The sequence below is a fragment of the Anoplopoma fimbria genome, chromosome 16, assembly GCF_027596085.1.
Source record: "Anoplopoma fimbria isolate UVic2021 breed Golden Eagle Sablefish chromosome 16, Afim_UVic_2022, whole genome shotgun sequence".
Lineage (NCBI taxonomy): Eukaryota > Metazoa > Chordata > Actinopteri > Perciformes > Anoplopomatidae > Anoplopoma > Anoplopoma fimbria.
Genome location: NC_072464.1, coordinates 22,396,323 through 22,419,420, shown reverse-complemented (window position 1 = coordinate 22,419,420; position 23,098 = coordinate 22,396,323). Strand labels below are relative to the sequence as shown.

At 39.3% G+C, this 23,098-nt stretch overlaps 1 protein-coding gene across 1 annotated transcript in view; it reads left to right on the top strand.

Moving 5' to 3' along the window:
* Positions 1-23,098, top strand: part of kalrna (kalirin RhoGEF kinase a) — a 138,260-nt gene that overhangs the window by 42,327 nt on the left and 72,835 nt on the right. The window contains exons 5-17 of the mRNA XM_054615852.1: positions 158-331; positions 463-546; positions 663-794; positions 2,074-2,196; positions 4,720-4,842; positions 6,078-6,269; positions 7,749-7,880; positions 10,803-10,901; positions 11,849-11,980; positions 15,122-15,244; positions 20,771-20,962; positions 21,319-21,488; positions 22,540-22,714. Of these exons, the coding sequence (XP_054471827.1) occupies positions 158-331; positions 463-546; positions 663-794; positions 2,074-2,196; positions 4,720-4,842; positions 6,078-6,269; positions 7,749-7,880; positions 10,803-10,901; positions 11,849-11,980; positions 15,122-15,244; positions 20,771-20,962; positions 21,319-21,488; positions 22,540-22,714 (1,851 nt within the window). The remainder of the gene's footprint in view (positions 1-157; positions 332-462; positions 547-662; positions 795-2,073; positions 2,197-4,719; positions 4,843-6,077; positions 6,270-7,748; positions 7,881-10,802; positions 10,902-11,848; positions 11,981-15,121; positions 15,245-20,770; positions 20,963-21,318; positions 21,489-22,539; positions 22,715-23,098) is intronic.

Genomic DNA, 23,098 nt, shown 5'->3' with positions numbered 1-23,098 from the left:
TATTGATATACAGATAGTATTTATATGTATTTATTTTGCTAACTGTGCAAATCAGATCTACATGGTGTCATGGAACACACGGCTAGAACCTATATGATCTGTCACCGCTCAAAAGAAATATACATTTTGATAAATGTCCTGAATTTCTGTTCCCCAGACCAGCATGGTGTCAGTTGAAGGTCTGTCCAAACTGGTGGACCCCTCCCAGCTGACGGACGACTTTGAAGGCTCGCTGGACTACAACCACGAGGAGTGGATGGAGCTGAGAGTCTCTCTGGAGGAGTTCATGTCCAATGCTGTTCACCTGCTGTCCAGACTGGAAGACCTGCAGGTGGGGGATTGGCCGATAAATAGGCAGATGAATGAATCCATCAATCAAGGGAAAGATGGATGGATGGAAGGTTTAGAAGGATTAAAGGAACAGTTCTTGCCAATATGAAAACGTTGTACTGTGTGTTGCAGGAGCTTCAGTCCAAGAAGGACTTTCCGGCAGATGTGGAGGGATCTCGTCGATTGATAGATGAGCACACGCAGCTGAAGAAAAAGGTCAGCGAGCTACTGTCAGGATAGTCTAATACAAACTGTAGACATCTATAAATAGATTTTTTGCATTACTTACAACTTTGAATCATGTTAAGACACTAAAGTCCTTTCTCCTGTAGGTGTTGAAGGCTCCAGTGGAGGAGTTGGACCGGGAAGGCCAGAGGTTGCTGCAGTGTATCCGATCTAGTGATGGTTTTTCAGGGAGGAACTGCATCTCAGGCTCTGCTGACTTCCAGAGCTTGGTGCCCAAGGTAAATTCACTCCAGCTGATCAATATAATCTCATAAAAAATCTAAATTTAACCATGATACAGTTTGGGGAAAGGTCCTTTAAACCAACAAATGGTGAAACAACAAAGAAATATGTAACTGATTTATCTTTGCATTATTTCCTAAACTTTGTTATCCGTACTGCTGGAATATTAAGAACAAAAAGTGAGATTTATTCTCACTAGGACGTATAGCAGTAAATACCAAACACAATATGAACAGAGCCAACGCGATACAGGATAGAACAGTCAGTTCTACCTATTCTGAGAATGAATCTTAACGATTTCACTAAGTGATGCCTTGACCAAAGTTCTGCATATCAATCATTACAACCAGCAAACATTAAAAGCCCACTGTAAACATAATGCACAATTAAATGCATGGTCTGATTCTTTGCTCACCTGGTCAGGGCCCACAGCTCGTTACCATCCCTCATTAGGGCTAATGAGATGTACTCGCTGCATGTTGGCTCGTTAGCAGAAGGACTGTGTGTTTGCATAAAGCACACACACAGTACTTTGCAAACAGAGTAATGCTTTTATATAAATATTTTATATGAATGTCTACCAGAGAAAAACATATGTCTGGGAAAACTTGACAATGCATGTTCTCAAACGACTCACTGGTGCAGTTCAAAGACCTGAAGCACTGTCTGGGATATAAAGGACATGGTGAAATATAAAAAAGTAATTGAGAGCTTTAAAAACCTGCAACAAACATCTGTCATTGGTTAAGAAAAAGGGTTTATTTCTCTGTAGGGTTCTTTCCAAAATGTTGTGAGACATAACACAACAGAGAATAACAATCTGAGTCTGATAGTGTCAAAAACAAGCACTTTTAGTGAAATTGACTGTGAGGAATTGCCCGATATGATTACATTGCAGCATCGTGGAGTATTCACTCTCAATACTGGAACATTATCAAAAATTTTGGTTCCCATTAGTCACTTAGACAAAAATGGGGAAATAGGGCTAAAAAATATATCAAAGTCACCCTTTAATGTACATTTAGATAAGAACACATTTTTTTAGGTGGTTTGAGTAGTTTGGAACATAAATGTGGCATGAAGTATTTGACATTAAGCTCCTGCAGACATTGGAACTATCTGGAGGAAAAAATATAATTATTTTTGGGACCCTTAGAATAACTGTGGAACCTAAGTTGCTGGACGTATCTCCCAATTAAACCAGTTGCTCCAAATGGATGGAAGACATCATAACAAACATCCTCTAACAGTTCTTAATTCTTTCTTTTTCGCCAGGTGGCCAGTCTGCTGGATAAGCTTCACTCCACGAGGCAGCATCTCCACCAGATGTGGCACGTCAGGAAGCTGAAGCTGGACCAGTGCTTCCAGCTCCGTCTGTTCGAACAGGACGCCGAGAAGGTGAGTCACACCTGAGCGTGATGTCACTCAGAGAGCAGAAATGATCACTAGGGAGTCTGTGTTGCTGTAAATGTCTCCTGAAACTCCTTGGTGAACTGAATGAATTAGCCTGTTTGTCTAAACAGAGGAGCACAGTTAGCCGTTAATTCAGTGGAAAACCAGCTCTGCTTCACTTTACAACTCCGGTAAAGCCATTAGCTGCGGTTGTGACTGAATGCTTGGATTCCATTCATCTTTATCATACCAGCCTGTTTACGGCAACACAAAACAACTATTTCAGTCTCTCTCAGAAATACTATATATAGAAAGATCACGCTCTCTGATCTCTGATGGGAAGAGGTCCATTTAAAAAACATTTCAGGTAATTTCAACCTCTGGAATGCTTTTATTTTGTAAACGCCACTCCATGGCTATAAGAAATACTGCAAAAATACGTCATTGATTATTGCAAACTGACAACTGAGGTCGCTGACGCTTCATAAAAACCAATACATCACCAGTTATTATGTCAACCTGTAGCCCTGCCTTTGCACAGAGCTGCATGTGTTTGTTAGAACCCAAAGTGTTGTGGATGGGATCGCAGCTTGTGCAACCAAACATAAGACGGGCGTCAGCTGACTCAGTGTGTCGTTCCACTCAGAAATCCACATGCAGGAGCAGTAAATATTTACTGTAAAGCAAACAGAGAGGAGGAAAAAACAGAAAAGACGAAATAACAGTTTTGTGTGTCCTGGTTCGGTGTTGTCATGCGGAGGACCTGCGGGGGTGTGTGGAGGGTTTACACTGTGGGAAACACTCAGCGCTCACAGCGGAGCCAGAGAAACAGTCAGACCTGACGAAGTGTTTCTTTCTGTGAAAATCACCGCCCCGGAGGAACGACTGTTGGGATGGTGTGGTAACCATGGTAACCAAACGGTGCCAGGACAGGCCTCCATCTGTCTGCGAAGATTGATTTGAGATGGAGAGGCATGCGTGAAGGTTGTCCCGGCCTCTTTTAGGCTTAACAACGCTGGGGAAGATGAAGGCAGCAAGAGAAAATTATGTTTTTTTTTAAAGTGGCAACAGACAACTTTTCCTCAGAGCTGCAACTGGCGGCGAATTTAGCAACTTAATCAGACCATCAGGGAAAAGGCGCAAAATGTATTCAAATATATTATATATTGTAATTTATTCATAATGCTGCTCAGTGTAATCACAGTACAAAACTCTAATACTAAAAGCATGGGGTCTCTATACCTCGCTGCATCCAACACAAACACTGAACTTTATGCAAATGATGTGCTGTGACGTCACCCATATAAGATAAAATAAAATAAGATAAAATAAGATAATCCTTTATTAGTCCCACAGCGGGGACATTTACAGGATTACAGCAGCAGAGAGGATAGTTCAAACAAGAGACATAAGTTAAAAAAAACAAGATCGAAACAAGTATTATAAATAAGTAATAACACAGTAAGAAATTATAAATAAATTTAAAAGAAAAATGTTAAAAATCCACAATAACTAAAATATTATATCAACAGACAGAATAATTGTAGTATTGTACAGTGGATTGCACATATTTTTATATTGCACAGATTTATATTGGGGTTTTTCCACAGTTACTTCCATTGTTCCATCATCCATTTCCACTACTGGGGAAGAACACTGCAAAGAACTTACATTCAGATTTACCGGTAACTGGGGATAGCTACCGTTAACCTCCAGGAAAAAACAAAAAGCTCTATCATGTTACTGTTTTGGTTGCACAATGGCTGATTCACTTCCTTTGTGTCTTCATGTTCCCAACACACCATTCCAGGAGACTTGCAGGATGAAATAGGGAGACTTATAGGGAACCAAACCTAACTGCAGTTGGTATCATTATTCTATAGCCGTTACATTGTGTCATCAACCTTTTACTTCATAATGATAAGTTAAAGCAAAATAAGAAACTTGTTTATTTCCACTTTAAAGGAGTATTCCTCTGTGTGTTTACAGCCTGGGTCATGTTTATGTCACAGTTTCTCTCAGTTATGGCAACGTTGTACTCACCAACTGTATCGTACACACAGTTAGTCAGGGCTTGAATGACAATAATGTTATGAACTTCAGTACATTCAACTTTAAACACATCCTGGAAAGGCTTACATCACAAAATGATATTCAGTTTTAGGAGCCACCAACTGTCAGCAATGGTGTCCGGTAATGGAATATGTCATATCAATTAAAGGATTATGTTCTTCTCCACACGCTAAGAAAACTCCTCAGTATTTTATTTCATTGTTAAACTTTGACAAAGAAATCTAAACTCAAGGTCTCTGCTTACTAGCTTTTCCAGACTTTTCCTCCACAGAAAGCTATAAAACTGTCAGAATATCAGAGTTTAAGTTTTAATTTCTTTAAATGGTGGCAGATGGTTTTGTTTTTCAAGCAACTTTCAGCTCTGATGCAATGCAATACAAGAAATGAATGTGTTTTATAGTTTGCAATGTATTTAATGTTGTGTTTGTGTGTGTGTGTGTGTGTGTGTGTGTGCAGATGTTTGACTGGATCAGCCACAACAAGGAACTGTTCCTGCAGAGCCACACAGAGATCGGCCGAGGATACCAACACGCTGTGGAGCTGCAGACTCAACACAACCACTTTGCCATGAACTCCATGGTAGCTACTGTAATGTCATCAACGCCGTAACTCTCACATTACATCACTGTACATCACTATGGTTACCAGCATGATCGACACACAGCCAGGCTCTGTGCTAGCTAACCTGTTCATCTGTCTAGTGCAGTGGTTCTCAACCTTTTTTCAGTGATGTACCCCCTGTGAAATACTTTTTCAGCCAAGTACCCCCTAACCAGCGCAAAGCATTTTTGGTTGAAATAAAGATGTAATACACAGCGCTGTGCCATCAGTGTCTGATTTATTAAACTGTCAACACTGACGATTGCATTGTATTAAATTCAGTTTATGAACTTACACTTATATTTTATTGAATATTTATTAAATAACAATTTTGAAAGGATTTTTGAATGGATGCTAATTTTAAATATATTTTTTAAATCTCACGTACCCCCTGGAGTGCCTTCACGTACCCCCATTTGAGAACCACTGGTCTAGAGGGTTGTAGAATCACAATGTAGTTATGACCTTGACTTAGAAAAGCTGCTTCAAGAGTCAATTCTTTAAACAATTGCATAAACTACACTACAGGTAGAGTGCAATATTATTTTTTGTCTTAAACAATACAAATCTCCATCCCTGATGTAGAAAAATAAAAGAACAAAGTAGAAGTGAATGGAGACTTTTCATTGCTGCTGCAGTGTTTATTGATGAATATGCTGCAAACATGTGTCCTGATTTTATTTATTATAATTAATCAGGGGATTTTATTTTTTTATCTTATGTCATGTATTCAATATCTTATATTTAAAAAATTTTTTATTATTACTTTGTATTTATTTATATTATTTTCTACAGTTGTTATTTTTATGTTTATTGGTAATCACTTTGTGCTGCATTTCATGTTTTGAAAGATGTTTTTATAATGACAATAATAACAATACCAGTATTATTATTATTACTTTTACTGTTGTAACTGTTGTTAATATTATAACAGAGAAAAACACCATTAATGGCATGAAAACAAAAATACACTTCTACAAACCTTAAAATATCATTCTGTTTATTCCTAGTTTAGTACATAACAGTAAGACATAATTAATCTTTATGTTTTTTTCATATGTAAAGACTTTTAAAAAGAGTTTTGTATAAACAACTAGCTAACAGCATGGCAGATTTGAGTGTCCTGACACAGCATTTTATTCACAATATTAACAATAATTAAACCCAGTTGTACTAATGACTTTTTTTCATGTTTTCTTCCTTCTTCTTCCCAGAATGCCTATGTGAATATCAACAGAATCATGTCAGTGGCGAGCCGCCTGGCGGAGGCCGGCCACTACGCCTCCACCCAGATTAAACAGATCTCCACTCAGCTGGATCTGGACTGGAAAAGTTTCGCCGCCGCACTCGACGAGCGCTCCACCATCCTCGCCATGTCGTCCGTCTTTCATCAGAAGGCCGAACAGGTGAGATCATACCTGAACTGTTAGCGGTGACAACACATCCAGTCATCAGAGGAGAAGCTGCTCCACTGAGAGACTGCTGATTTGGTAACTATCTAATCTGGGAATCTCTCTGCAGCAGACACATGTCCAGAATGTAAAATGCAAATGGGACATTTTTAGCGTCTGATAATATTTAATAGATCAAACTGCTCCGCTGCTGATTCTTGGAAGGTTGACATGGCAACAGATGGGCCTTGTTTGATTCCTGCTGGGCCCTTGACATTCGCTACAAGTGTAGATTTTGAGAGAGCCGGAGATGAAAGACTAAATGGAGAGAGTGATGGGAACAGAGACGAGATTGGCTGAGATTGAGACGGAGCCTAATGAGAAACAGGGAAACGGAAAAACAAATGTGTCTTGATGAAAGATGAAACACAAGGTGGTGAAAAGGACACGAGCAAAAACAAACTGGCAGAACTAAAGAGAGTGTGGAAAAGAGAGAGATCTAAAGGCTGTCTCCATATTTAGCATCCAAATGAACCCTGTTATTGGCACTATGTTTTCAAGTTGTCCGTCTGTCCCAGTCTCGTGAACGTAAGATCTCAGGAATGCCTTCAGGGAATATCCTCAAATTTGGCACAAACGTCCATTTGGACTCAAAGATGAACTGATCAGAATTTGGTTTGCAAAATGCCAAAGGTCAAGGGTCACTGTGACCTCACAAAACACATTTTTTGTGCATGACTCAGACACTCACACACTATGCTAGTTATGATGATGAAGTGATGACATTTTGGACAGACTTGAGCCATAAAACCACGAGGCGGTGATTCTAGTTTCTATCTTCTGATACAAAATTGATATTTAGTGTTACGAAAGGATCTAGGTTCATTAATGCATTAGGGCTTTACAAAATAGTTTAAAGCTTTGAGGCCTCATTCATAACGTTGACATCCAAATTATTATTAATAATTTACAGATATATTGCATGCAATAATCCACCCAATGATCCAAAAAGATGCATCATCATTTTCAAAATTCACATGTTTGTATCCAACAACATTTTCAGCCTCAATAACCTCTAACTGTATCTACATCAGTTTAGTATAAATACATGCAGAAAAAAGTCACAAAACAACAAGAAAGAATAAAAAAAATATGCAATACGACTACAAATAAAGGCACAACCGCAGACAAAATATGCAAACTAAAAAAAAAGACCTAAACAATAACGATGTGACACTAACCACCTACAAAGAGGCACAAAACTACCACAGAGATACACACAATGACGACAATGAGGCACAAAACCTCAACAAAAAGAGATTAAACAACTATAATTTAAGTGTCTATTGCTCCTATGTAGGAGTTGAAGCGTCATTTGGCCCGAAACTGAGACATGAGACCTTGTGAATATGATACCAACTGTAACGATGATTCATTCTCATATGAAAACACACTTTGTATGACTTTCTGTGTGCGTCTGTGTCGCTCCCTCAGTTCCTGTCGGAGGTGGACGCCTGGTGTAAAGTCTGCAACGAGGGAGGGTTACCGTCAGAGATGCAGGAGCTGGAAATCGCCATCCACCGCCACCAGAGCCTGTACGAGCAGGTCACCCAGGCTTACACCGAGGTAAACCTATACTCCAAGATACACTGCAGGCCGTTTTATCTATGTTATCACCTGTTATGATGCCTGGACTTTCGGTTTACAGCTCACAGCTTTCTCTTTCTTTTATTGGCACTAGTTTCTTCTTTCCTTGTCTGCCTTTGCTTCATTATTAATGCTTGTTTTGCTCGATGCTTCAGTGTTCACTCCCCTGAGCATGGAGTTTAGCTTTGTTTATACTCAAGCTTTATTCTACCAAACGCCGGAGAGAGAACAAACAAAATGAACTGTGAAGAATTAAAAACACAACAGTGTAACCCATAGACTGAAGGTGGAAACAGCAAAACGCCATAAACCAACATCCACAATGCCGAGGAGGGATTGTAATTATCTGTAAACACATATTTCATATTCATGGACTAGTTTAATGCCTTTGTACAAGCTCTGTTAAGAAATAAGTCAAGTATTAAATGCATTATAAAGAAACAAAGGTTGAATATCCTGTAAACTATTTGATTTGGCTGCAACATATTTATTCAAATGTAGATTTTTTCCTGTTTCTAAAGCATCTAAAAACAAATTATCCTTCTTTGTATAATCCCTAAACATGTAAATAGTGTTTTTATCAATGAACTATTTGTGACAGTAACGTGATTCATGGTGCGTTGTTCAGCTGCCTGTCTGAAAAACCCTCCGTGTTCCACTACATTTATTCTGGGAACACTCCCGCTCCTCTCTGCTCTTTTGCTCGAGTCCGGACTGTCGTTTTATCTGTAGGCATGCTGTTGCAGTGTTGGCTTAAATATATGCTTATCTGTGAAAAGATAAGTCCGTATGTATATTTATACACACACACACATACAGCTCTGGGCTGAGGCTCAGACTGACTGCGGTTTAGGTTTGGCGAGCTATGACGGCTGCAAAAAGTGACACACAAGTGTTTTTTTTACCACGTCCTCTCGACTTGATGCATTTATTTAACGAGGTGTTGTGGCGTTGACAGCTTTCCTTATTAGCTCAACGGAAACTGTGTGACACAAAATAAACCTGTGAGCAGAAGCTTTTATTGTTTGATGTAAATTGGGAAAGATGAGCTACAACATCATGTTCTTTATTGTGTGACTGCAAATGTTTTTGAATGCTTAAAAGCAGAGAAGGTGAGGATGCAGGTGTCTCTGCCAGGTGTGTGTGTGTGTGTGTGTGTGTGTGTGTGTGTGTGTGTGTGTGTGTGTGTGTGTGTGTGTGTGTGTGTGTGTGTGTGTGTGTGTGTGTGTGTGTGTGTGTGTGTGTGTGTGTGTGTGTGTGTGCGCTGAGGCTGCTTTAAGTGTCTGTAATCTCTGTTGTTTCATCACTCCCTCGTGGTGTTCTTCCTCCTGAGCGAGTCAACAGAATGCAGTGGACCTTTGTTTTGAATCTGAACGAACCATATAGAAAACTACTTTTTTTTCCGCTAGTGCATCTCATTGCGGGTGGCTGTGGCGTAGTGGAGAGCAAGGTAGTTCTCCAATCAGAGGGTCGGTGGTTCGATACCCGGCTTCGGCAGTTGATGCGTCCTTGGGCAAGACACTTAACCCCAAGTTGCTCCTGAAGGCTTGCCATCGGTGTGGACTGGATGATGAATGTTAGTTAGAGTCTGATGGTGGCACCTTGCATGGTAGCCTGTCATCAGTGTGTGAATGGGTGAATGATATGTAATATACTACTGATTGTAAGTCGCTTTGGATAAAAGCGTCTGCTAAATGACTGTAATGTAATAAAAATGTAACATTATGTAAATCCTCTTCATATCCTACAGTTTTACCAGAGCAGGAGCAAGTACAATCTCAGACATATATTTCATAAAATGCACATTAAGGGAGAAATTACAGGTGAATAGTTTAACAAAGATATAACTCAGAGTTATCGACATGAAACATCCAAAGTTTCTTACTTACATTAAGACCAAAAAATTCTATCACAAGTTTTCTGAATAGTCATGTTTAAATATGCAAATTAGGCATTATCCTATTAAATATTAGCTTATTTGCAAACATTTCCAGAACAGTACATTGGATGAAGCCAGGTTCAAAATTCTTGTCATTTTGTTGAACTATTGGAGTCAGAGTGGATTCTGGATATCTCTTTCTATCGCTCCATTATTCAGAAAATACTGCCAACAGGCATCAAACAAATCATTTTCGGCATCTTCTTAGTAGTAAAACATTGTATAAATCAGGCTATGAATGATATATGAGCAAAGCCCTCTGTACAAACCTTCAGAATATAGAGAGGAATGAAACTGTAAAGTTTGGTGTATGTAAGAGCTACTGAAGTGGAGATTTATGGATCAGTCTGAAAAAAACTGGCCTTTAAAGATATGTTTTCTTAAATTACAGACATGTTGAAGACACTACAGGTGAATAGGGTAAAACAAATAACTCATAGATATCAACATGAAACTTCCCCAGTTGATTACTGACATCAAGGCAATTATTTTCTGTATTACAAGTTTACTGAAACGTTATGTTTAGATATGCTAATGAGGCGTTATCTAATGGACACTTTTGGTAAATTTATGAGAAATGTACAGAAGTAGAAAACACAAAAAGTAGTAAAATAAACACCTTAATGTGTATTTAGGATGTTTTCTTACGACTAGTTTGAAAGAAGACATGTTTCCGAGGCAAAAAAAGACATGGAGGCGTAAAGACGTGATAGAAAAGAAACACAAGAGGACACAAAAAGAAAAAGGAAACGGGTCACTGCTTGTGTGAGCCGCTGAGGTTTCAGTGGTGTTTTTATACGTATAATTTAGCAATTAGCAGTTAGAAGAGGAATGCTGATTTTGAAAGTGTATAATTGTAGAGAGAAGATGGAAACTGCTTTTTATAAAGCCAAAAAAAAAAAGTTCTGCTCCTTTCTGTTCTGATCCGTGTGTCTAATCTCTATGACTATGTGTGTGTCCAGGTGAGTCAGGACGGTAAAGCCCTGCTGGACGTCCTCCAGAGGCCTCTGAGTCCCAACAACTCTGAGTCGCTGACGGCCACCGCCAACTACTCCAAAGCGGTGAGTGTTCTTTAGTTGGGGGTCGGTTTGGGCAAAAGAGGTGCAGCTTTAATATGTCATTTTGGTATTTTTCAACCTTTTTTCCCATGTTTGTGTGTCTAAGTAACTAATGGAGACAACAAGTTTAGAAATTTGTCCAGTATTGAGGGAAAATGATGAAAAAGGTAGCCGCTAAACAGGCTGAGATGGCAGTTGTGCTTCGTCAATGTTATGATACTCCCACTAAACGTGCTTCTATCTGCCACTGAGGGATTCAGAGTGCTATTATAAATGTCTGAGAACATTGTGGAAAGAACTTGCCTGTTTTTAAGTCCAAGTTTCGTTGTGAAATCTGAATACCGGGCAGCAAAAGGTCCCACTATCCTAACAGCGTTCTTCCTCTGTAAGGCGGAGAATCCCAGCACCTTCACCAGTCTCATGAGCTTCTCCTCCATACAGCAGCTGGATAAACCCTCTTCTGCATGTTGCCAAATATATACAGGCGATCATCGAACTCAAACACCTCATCTACATTGTCGAATTCAGCTAAAAAGTCAGCCGTGACATTGAAACTCTTTTGAGATAACACTAGGCTCCTCTTTCTGTGCTCCAACACCACAAACTTGCAGTGTTTTTCCACTGTTGTCTTCTGGCAGCATGTCACCTTGCAAGATTTCAGACTGTCTCCTTCAGAGAGACTTTTTCCACAATGTTGTCAGACACTTGAGTCTGTCAGTGGCAAAAACAAGCACTTTATGTGGACGTACATTGATGGTGAGGAGTTGCCCGGAGCGATTAGATTGCAGCTAGAACTAGGACTCTCTCACTACTGGACCAGTTTCAAAAATTCTTGTCCCCATTAGTCGTTTAGACACTAAAACAGGGTCCAGGTTAGGTATTCTATTTGAAGTCAAAATGTAATAAAATGAATTAAAAGCCTCAACAGTGTAGTTTGTGTTTTTTCACAGGTCCACTGCATCCTGGACGTGGTTCACGAGGTTCTCCACCATCAGCGGCGTCTGGAGAACATTTGGCAGCATCGAAAGGTCCGACTGCACCAGAGACTGCAGCTGTGTGTGTTCCAGCAGGACGTCCAGCAGGTACACACACACACACACACACACAAACTCACAAATACAACAAAAGAAGTGTGTTAGCCAGGGAAAAGAGGGGATATCTTGTTTCTATTGGATTTAAACTTTTCTTTCTTCAGAATGACTACTTTTTAGGAACTGAGTAAATCAACGTTTTATTGCAGTTTTGAGGAATTTGTGAGAGTTTTACACTTCAGCATGCGATGGAGTGAACAGACCTGTGTGATGATGAACTCTGCTTAGCACAACCGATCAGAATCACCACAACACGTTCATTCATCTCCGCTGTGTCTCTCGTCTCAGCTAAATGTGTGTAATCTGAAAGAAATCCTGAAAGTGGATCTCTGCTTTTTACAAACCAGCAGACTGTGTGGTTTTGGAAAGGTGTCAGCCCAGATTCCTTTGAGGTCGTAGAGATATTTAGGAGCTCAAATGTAATATTTCTACTGTTTTATGAAGGATATTTTTAAGGGTGAATGTCATCAGTGGAGGAGCAGGAGGTCTTGTTTATTACATTACCTTCTTTAAAGTGATTATGGGTTTAGCAGTAATGCAGTCGGAATGAGGTACAAGCAAATACCACTGGCATCGCTAAAACCTCTGGAATCTCAGTAAAGAGTCCACATGTGCACTTTTTGAGGATTTTTTTTTTGTTGCAAAATGATGAACATAAAGTACAGCAACAAGGACACAGAGTTGCGGATTCATAACAGCTGATAAACTAAATGGTGGAGATACAGGAAATCCATTGATGTATGTGAAGTGGATTGATCTTATTCATTTTCTATGGCGAGCAGGATGTTGTTGTTGCATGATGGATACGGCTCAGCGAGTTGTCTGAGCATTCGCCGTATCTGAATTTGCATAATCATGAATGGACCTCAACTTTAAGCAAATGAGGAACGTCCATCACGAGGCAGCGAGCTCACGACACTCAGATCAAACTGTCAAATTATGCAGCGCTGATCAAATATATATTAAGATTCTGATGCTTTGCTATTTCTCACCTCAAGAGAAGCCGAGAGCAAAGGCTAACTTTACTTTAAACAAAGAGAACTAACCTCCACTCTCGTCTAAAAATGGTCTTAAATTGATAGTGAAGTACTTCCTTGTTTTAATGTGTGTTTGACCAATCAGCAACGCTCATCCCTACAAACCCCACCCAGAAAGTTCCTGTACTTTTAGAAAGTATTACCCTCGACCAGGGCCTTTTTGGGGGCTAAATTGTCCCCTGAACTTAAACCAGACGCTGGTCCTTGTGGCTGAAATGCAATAAATTCCTCTAAAATGTTCATTGTCCCTGGGGGAAGTTCCTGAGGTCAACAAGGGGCTTAAAATCTATAAAAATATGAATGGGAATTCCTCCTCCGTAACTAAGGGAGGTCAGGAGGACACACACAAGCAATAACATAGAGCACATTGACTTGATTAAGCACAGGCCCACTGTGACTGAAGTCATCATGTATGAATGAATGAATGGCTCTAGGGAGAGAGAGACAAATCCAAAGATGGATGCCGAGCAAAAAAAAAGAGAGTTTGTTTGAGAGAGGTAGAAAGACAAAGAGAGAGGAGGAGAGATTGTATCAGAAGGTTATAAATTCATTGAAATCAGAGCTTTGCCAACAGCGCTCGTCATGCATCGGTTTCTATGAGACCCCAGAGAGAGACGCACACACACACACAGAGGGCGAGAGACACACATAGAAAAGCGAGACAAGCAGCAAGTGAGAGAGTACGCTCCTACCAATGGTCCATAAATCAGCGAAAACAGGGCTATTCCAGCCAGAGAAGTAATGCTACGGGATATATGCGACCCCAGAGAGGAAGAGCAGAGATGCAGAAAGTAAATGCTGAAAGAGAACATATTAGGTGTGTAGTTTTATTTGGCAGTTTTAGCTGCACACTCAAAACAAAGATAGTCCAGCTGGAGTCAGCACGCTCCGGCGTTGTGTGCTTTGACTCGTGACCTTTCGACGACCTCTCTGTGGTTCCAGCTGGACCGACGACTGACGTCATGGATTACAACATCGCTCATCCCGACGCAGCGCTCCTTCGAGGCCCAGAGAAGTGCTTTGAGATGTTAGTGGTGGGAAAAAGAGTAGATTTCAAGTCTCACATACGTAAAAGTAAAGTATTAGTACTAAAATGTACTTAAATTATCAAAAGTATAAGTACTTGTTCTGTGAGATATATATTTATAGATTCCACATTGGATTATTGTTGCTAATGCTAATTTAGTTACCTTATTCAGTGAGGTTGGTTGAATTGACCTCTTTTGGGATTCAAACATTTATTTAAATGAAAGTCATCGGAAAGGTTTCGAGGAAAAAGAGCTTTCAACATTTTGTGGACATGACAAAGGGACCAAACCAGACCAGCGGCTGGTTTATTCTTTAACAAATTGTAGTTTGTAAAATGATTATTTTATGTAATCTTAATTTGAAAAGTAACAGCTGACAAATAAATGTAGTGGAGTAAAAAGTGTGGTTGGGTTGTTATGTCACCACAGGGCTCCACCCACTGTACCTTTAGAGTTCAGTGAGGGTGGAGCCTGTGTAGGATGGTTACGATATTGTAACCCTTGTTCTATAAACACATTTAGCCAAAAGTGAAATTAATCAATCAAATCCAGATCAGACATACCGGTAAATAGTTCATTTTACATTTTTTGGTTAAAATTCACTCCAACCTGAGCCACAGGTGTTCTTTTAAAGAACTTTTTGAGTCCACATTGTCAGAAAACATTACAAAACAAAGCATCGTGTCATCTATAGTCACAGAACTAATGGTTCATAATCAATACAGCAAAAAAACAACAAAGCGAGTGATGGAGTCGTCTGCCAAGTACTTCAGTGTTGACGTTTGGCCCTCAGTAGTCTAATGGCAAAGAATACTCATCATCCTGGTCTTCACAGCTGCAATGGCCTAAATTTCCCACGCAGATCATGCAGTTTCATCTGTTCCATTCTTAATTCATGAGGTCTGAGACCATTTAGTACTGCTGATCTGAGCGCTTGCTGAAAAAATGAGGATGTAGCAAGTGTGTAAGTCGCTTTGGATAAAAGCGTCTGCTAAATGACTGTACTGTAATGTAATGTGTGTGGGGAGATGTTGTAAAGGTGATCTTTGTGTTCTCTTCTCATCCAGGTGATGGACTGGATAGAAAACCACGGCGAGGCTTTCCTCAGCAAACACACCGGTGTGGGGAAGTCCCTTCACAGAGCCCGAGCCCTGCAGAAAAGACACGACGACTTTGAGGATGTAGCTCAGGTGAGTCTTTCCACGTGGGTTTGAGACTAAATCAAACTGAAAATGCCGCATTGATCATTACTTTTCAAAAGTAATCAACAGTTTTTTTGTCTTTTCGAGGGCTGCTTTTCTTTGTTTATGTCTTCGCAATGCTAGAAAGATGGTTACCATTAGATGTGAGCTGACCCTAAGGAGCAGCACTTTGACTATTGTACTTTAACAGTTACACACATTCTTACAGTGTCATGCTTTCAGTATTGCAGTTGAAATACTGGATGCAAACTTGTCTAAAAGGAGCAGTTTTTCCTAAAATTTCTTTTTTTTACAGTCTAAACTCAGGTATACAAAAGCCCTGAGGGGCAAGTGAGAAAATGTTTTATTTTAGTGGACAATTGTCTTAGTCTGATCTAAATAGTTTTCTAAAGGCTAAAAAAGTTTTGTCTGGATACTATTTCAAAGTTTCTTTAAAATAAATCACATGTTAAACAACTTAAAAAAGGTTTTGCCAGGTAGAAAAACAACAGTTTTGCCACAAATATTTTTCAAACTTACGTTTTTTCACTGGGGAAATCAAGTGAAATAGAAGTGTTGGCAGCTGAAATTCATTTTTTTGGTTTGTTGTTGTAATACTCATTTCAACCACAAGAGGCTGAAGTGCACCATTACCCCTAAATGTTCTAAATAGGACTAAAATCAGTCATGTTTTCTTCCAGGTGAGTTTTAAATTCTCTGTGTACCCTAATCACAAGGTATATATTTATATTGTGTGTTAGCATTTTATGTAAATTAAACACAGCTGGAAGAAAACATGAATTATTTTAGTCCGATTTAGAATATTTAGTGTTGAGATTATCCTCTGAAAGACCTTTTTTTCGTCTGTTTTTAAGTCATGTCTGGGTTCTCCTTTACAGTACCAACATAACACAGAAAAGGTCTGCTCCTACCATGATCATTTTGAAGTTGGTAGTTTTGTGTTGATCAAATGTTTTATTCGCTTGCCTTGTAACATCTGTAAGTGATCTTCCCTGATTAATCCCAAATTTTTCAAAAAACCACCATGCCCGGTGGCGGCAGGAAGCACAAAGACAGGCCTCTCTACGTAACCATTTATGGTCAGCCAGGCTTTCCTGAAGGATCTGCAGAAGATGTTATCCATTCCTCAATTTCATTCCAGTGTTACAGTCGATCATGTAAGAAACGCTGGAACTGGAGTTTTGCTCATAAAGATGAAAACAAAACAAAGAAACATGTGGAAGCTCTCAGTAGAGATTTAAAAAAAAAAATGATGTGAGTAGAAATGTGGCTTGTGTTTAACGTCAGTGCTGCAATAGAAATGGACTGAACATTTGCTATAATAAAAGAAAAGTTTATAATATAGAAAGAACAAAAGCCAGTGATACTTTTCTGTCCGATCATGAACAGTATTATTGCAGAGCCCTCGGTGTCTTCGATCCTCAAGTTGAGCCCGTAAAGGGAAAGTTAGGATCATTTGAAGTCGGGTTGTATGAGGTACTTATACACAGAGTTTAGAGAACGTACAGGAGTACCAGTAAGTGTAATGTATTGTTGCGGGCCACCTGAAAAAATAAATATATGTTCAATCGCACGCTATATTCAGAAAGATTTTCACTCCTTTAACTTGCCATCAGACCGCCTTTACCGACGGCGAACTGGAGCTAAGCTCTAGTTATGAGATAAGATAAGATAAGATAAGGTAATCCTTTTTCGGCAGACCAACAAACTCCCATGTTCTGTGAGGTAAAATCACTGTTTTTGTCAATGGAGTCTTATGGCTTTGAAGACATCCTACATGTTAATGGATTCAAGGTAAAGCGGTGAAAATATTCAAATATATTGCAAACTTGAACTGATATCAATTCTTTAAGGTGTCTAAAATACTTCCACAGCAGTACATTGCTTTTCTTCTGTGCTTGTACTCCTGTTAGTTTCTCCAAACTCCATCAACTGTAACGATACACTGATTATGGAGAAGTACTTCAGATAACCCCACTTAAAAACATCAGAACTATCCCTTTAAACTATGCACCACAACGGTCAGTATAGGTGCATAGTCTGCAGAAATATATATATATATATATATATATATATATATATTCATATATTGAAGCCTTGAGGGGCTTTGAATTGCATCAGATCTAGAGTGTGATGTTCTTCACTATTGGAGTTGGCAGTTGTCTGTTTTGATTTGTTTTAAAGTCAAGTACGTACTTACAAAGCAGATGTGTGTGTGTGTGTGTGTGTGTGTGTGTGTGTGTGTGTGTGTGTGTGTGTGTGTGTGTGTGTGTGTGTGTGTGTGTGTGTGTGTGTGTGTGTGTGTGTGTGTGTTTTAGAGCATTGCTTTGGAGACTAAATGTGATCGGGATCTTCAAAAACGTACTGTCTCTGCTGCTGTTACATAAGCTCTCTCACACATAAACACACACACACACACACACACACACACACACACACACACACACACACACACACACACACACAAACACACACACACACACACACACACACACACACACACACACACACACACACACACACACACACCAACACTGCCAGTCCGCATGCTGCCAAGTCATATTTTTCTTCTTTCCCTCATCATCTCTTTATTATTCCTTTTGTCTTTCTGTCATTTTTCTCCCCACCACCTTCATTTTAATTCTAAAAGGGCTTTTCAACAATTTGCACTGCCTTAGTGCTTTATAGTTCTTGGAATAAAAAAGAAAAGCATTATATGGTTTATAGCGCACACTGCAATCACAAATTAAAATAACAGTAACACAGGTGTGTAATCTGAATCCATGCTAATTGATAAAACATTCTGGTGTTTCAGTAAAGTGATAATCCTATAAAGGATTGAGTGTAAATCCTATAAAGAGTGTATACTTGTGTAATCCGATGTTTAGGATGGATTAGGATTAACCTTCCTAACCTGCTGGATCAGCAATATTTAGGTCAGGCTCTCACTTTTTTTTCTTCTCATTTGCATATTTATGCAGTTTTGTGGTAATTTGCTGGTAAAACTCTCCACTTAGCATTATACATAACATGAATACATTAAGTACATGTTTAAGAAACATGCAAAGAGATGAATATTTTAGCATGTTTACCCACATTGCATTGCTTTTTTTAAAATTATTGGCAGAAAGAGTGCCCACTTCGTAAAAGGTATGTAAGGTATATTTCATCTTAATGTCCTTTTCTCATCATTACTGCTAGTTTTTTCTTCTTCTCTCCTCGTCTACATCAGATTAGTTGCTTCTCTAGAACGGACCAGACATCAAACAGAGAGACTTAATGAAAACCCAGAACTCGTTTTAACTCTCATTAAAGCCTCTTCATTCGGCAGCTTCTTCTCACTGCCTTGAGTCTTAATTTATCTCTGAAGGGTCGACGCGGCTTCACTCGTTCCACTACAAACATGAGTGGGTTGATCTGGAGGTCAGACTGTAACTTTTTGGTTCAAGATTGAAACTTCTGTTTTTTGTAGAGGGATGCATGTAGGATAGATTCAGTATGGAAAACACCAGCATGTTGCTAAAGGATTCTTAGGGCATTGCTTGTCATTACTTTTGCATTTGCATATTGGTATTATGTGGTGGCTAAATTTGTTTTATATTGGTTTACCAGGATATTTCCATTGAGATTTGAAGTCTCTTTTTCAAGGGAGTCCTAGTTCCGGTTCTGCCAAGTGAGGCCGATGCGAAAGTGTTTTAAAGCTGCATTCTCTCTACTGTCCACCAGGGGGCGACTCCTCTGGTTGTATAGAAGTCTATGAGAAAATGACTCTACTTCTCTCTTGATTTATTCCCTCAGTAAACATTGTAAACATGAGTTTATGGTCTCAATCTCTAGTTTCAAGTCTTCTTCAATACAGCATGATGTTCATTTAGTAAATGATGCTCCATTTAGAGTCAAACAGACCATAAAGCAGGGGATGCTTTAGGGGCGGGGTTACCGTGATTGACAGGTCCACACCAGAGACGTATCCGATGTCTCTACGTCACTCCTCCACATTCCAAATATATAAATATCCATTCATCAGTTGTATTCAAAATGTAATTCTCAGTTTGTTTATTTAGTTTATTTACGGAATTTTCTCTTTATTAATTTACGTATTGATTTTATTTACCATTTCATTCATTCTCTAATTCACTTTTTCACTCATTTATTCCTTAATTCGTTCATGTCTTGAAAAGGTTTGGTCTTACAGTACATTCAGGTGAGAGGGATGATTCTGCGTTCCCGTCGTCTCCCCGCTGTAATCCTCACCCTGAACCAAACCAGCCATGCAGAGAAGAGTAATAATCTCTTGTAAATTATAATCTTTATCTTCTCACTAATCCCTCTAAAATGTTAAATATTCAGACTATAAGCTTTCACCAAAACTCATATTTATGGATAATTGGGATCATAGCGCAACATTTCTTAGCCTAGCACCATTATCACCCCCAACTAATATCTTTCTTGTTGTGAAATATTCCAGAGATAATCTCTCATATTTACCAGAATAGACCGACACTAATCCATTGTGTCCTCCTGATGAATGCAGAGAGCTGAAACTCTCACACTGGATTTAGTCCCTTTTTAGGTGAAGAAAGAGGTAGAAGCAGGAAACCTCGCTCTGTTGATTTGAAGAAACCGGGATTAACATTTTAACTGTGTGTGTGTGTGTGTGTGTGTGTGTGTGTGTGTGTGTGTGTGTGTGTGTGTGTGTGTGTGTGTGTGTGTGTGTGTGTGTCTCTGTCTGAGCCGGTGTTATCCCTGTGCAGCAGTTGTGTTTAGGTGTAAATCTGATTAAATTAAACACTACCAGAGAGGTTGTGATGACAAAAAAAAGCCATCAGTGGTAAAATATTGTATTATTGTTAATGATAATGTTACTTTTTTTTTTCAAAATAACTTTTCTTCATCTTCGAAAACAGATAAAAAAAAAAAACTAATTTGTTATACTTATTGGGCTCAAGTGCACAGCAATTCCTCCAGATTAATTTTAATGTGTCTTTGCGCTCTAAACACAAAGTACATAAATATTATTTGTTGGCAAGTTATGTTAATTTGAACTCATATGGCAGAAAACAAGAATGATTTTAGTCCCATTTACACCGTGGGATAGTGGTGTTATTAGCCTCTAGTGGCCAATATTAGTATTACAACAACACACACAAAAACATTTATTTCACCAGCTTTTATTTCACAAGCACCGGAGAGAAAACAATTAAAAAAGATTAAGAAAACAAATCACCAGAATCTAGTTTTGTCCAATTTTCCTTTCAAGGATTCCATAAAAAGCTAATATGATTTAAAAAAAAAAAAAAAAGTCATTATGCATGATGAAAACAAATGAAAATGGGGACAAGCTATTAGTGATGATGGTTATATTAAATACGAAGATTAAAAGAATGATGGTTAGCTCATACTGTAATTTCCATGGCTGTGTTGTAAGTCTAAGCTTCTGCAGATATTGATCATGTTGATGATGATGATGATGATGATGATGATGATGATGATGATGATGATGATCTCTCTCAGAACACATACACTAATGCAGACAAGCTGCTGGAGGCGGCGGAGCAGCTGGCTCAGACGGGAGAGTGCGACCCCGAGGAGATCTACAAGGCTGCCCGGCACCTGGAAGTCCGAATCCAAGACTTTGTCCGCAGGGTCGAACACAGGAAGCTGCTGCTTGACATGTCCGTCTCCTTCCACACACACACCAAGGAGGTGGGGCACACAAACACACAAGCACACACACACACATACACTAACCCTAAAAGGTAACACATTCTCAGACATCCTGTTCCAGCTAATTTAATTATTGATTCGTCATTAACCACAGACACTCTGGTATGTGATAATTGCAAGTTTGAGTCCCAGTAGGAATAAACTGTTCCCCCTGCTACAATAAGTGGTACTCTAGTGTGTCATGTAGTTGTTAGTGTTATTTTCAGTTTTCCAGTATTTCCAGTTGCAGCAATCCTGAAGTGTTTTAGTGGAAGAAAGAGGTCTGTGCTGATGGTTTGATAGCATGTCTACTAACCTGCCTGTCTCTCTGTCTGCCCGTCTGTCTGTGTGTCCAGCTGTGGTCGTGGATGGAGGAGCTCCAGAAGCAGCTGTTGGACGAGGTGTGCTGCGACTCGGTGGACTCGGTTCAGACCCTGATCCAGCAGTTCCAGCAGCAGCAGACGGCCACGCTGGAGGCCACGCTCAATGTGATCAAAGAGGGAGAGGAACTGATACAGCAGCTCAGGTAATAATTCAAATCCATATAATTATTCATGATGGTGTTTTGAGAGGCCCAGGTAATGATATTAATATTTATAGTGTTATTAAAGAGGAAGATGGATTAATACGGCAGCTCGGGTAATAATATTCAAACTTAAAATGTCATTAAAAAGTCAATTTTATACAGCCACCCAGGGGAAACGGATAATAATTACCATATCAGCACAAACACTGTATTTGATTTATGTATTTGTATTTTTTTTCTTATGTGTCCGTCTCTCTGTTTCTCTATTTTCTCTAGTTATCATAGTCATGTTTTGTCTTTATTTCATAAACAAATAATATAAAATAATGATGACGATAAATAAGAAAAAAATAAGAAAATGCTTATAAATATATTGATATATTGATTTTATTTCTGCAAGGTGTACGCCTGTGGGGAGATCATGTATTCAGTTGTATGTGTGCCTGTGTCTGTGCATCTGTCTGTCCGTCTGTCCACGACTAATCTTGTATAATACTGGACCGATCAACATCAAATTTTTGTGCTCATTGATGACTTTATGCTCAAGGTTGTTATGATTCACCTGTTTTATTCACTGTATTATATCAACATTGACTGCTCTCCCCTTAATCCTCTTAACCAGCCTGTAGGGGCGACAATAGATCAACAACTGCTTCATTAGCAAAACGCGTTTTTGGCAATCGGCTAGGCTAAAAACAAGCGTTAAATAGTCTTTTTCAGGCGACTTTTTAGCCTTTGTCGTGGCTAAAAACATGACATCCACAGAAAAGTCTGGTCTCATCTTGAACCAGAGCAACTGCAGATTAATTCCATACCCAATATGTTATGATCCACTAAAGTTAAAGGCACAACATGAGATGAATAAATCCCTGTTTTTGTCATCTTTGCTGCTTTCTTTACTACAAAGCATCGGCACTCTACTGTGTGCACTTTTCTTTTTTGTACGGATTTGTTGTTTAATTTTCATTTGAATATATAATAATTTAGATCAAGTCAAAAACATAAAGCACATGTGCTTACCTCGTTTCTCCGTCTGTCTCTCTTTCCACAGAGATGCAGCCATGTCCACCAATAAGACGCCTCACTGCAGCTCCATCGCACACATCCAGGGGGTGCTGCAGCAGCTGGACGAGGCCCAGGGCCAGATGGAGGAACTGTTTCACGAACGCAAAATCAAGCTGGACATCTTCCTCCAGCTGCGCATATTTGAGCAGTATACTATAGAGGTAATAGGGCATGATCGTGTGTTGGCTCATCATCAAAGTGGACTCACACAGGGTCACAGATTCACTTTGCTGCTTTTCAAAGTGCAGCACATAGTGGGCTGATATGGAGTTCAGCAGAGCTCCGCACTAGGTCCCCTGTTGTTCTCTGTCTTATGGCCCCAAAACACAAAGTTCAAAGAAGTGTCACTGACAAAAACAGACTTTTTGTTGCTTCACATATTCTTTTAAGTACATAGCACCATATCACTGACTTTGAAGGATCGTTTTTATTTAAACTTTCAGGAAATATTTCAGACACTGTTGTAGAAAAGTTCTGCAAGTTTTGTGATGATTGGCTCAAGGGTTTTTGACTTTGGTCTACTTTTGTGATGAGCCACGCCCTTT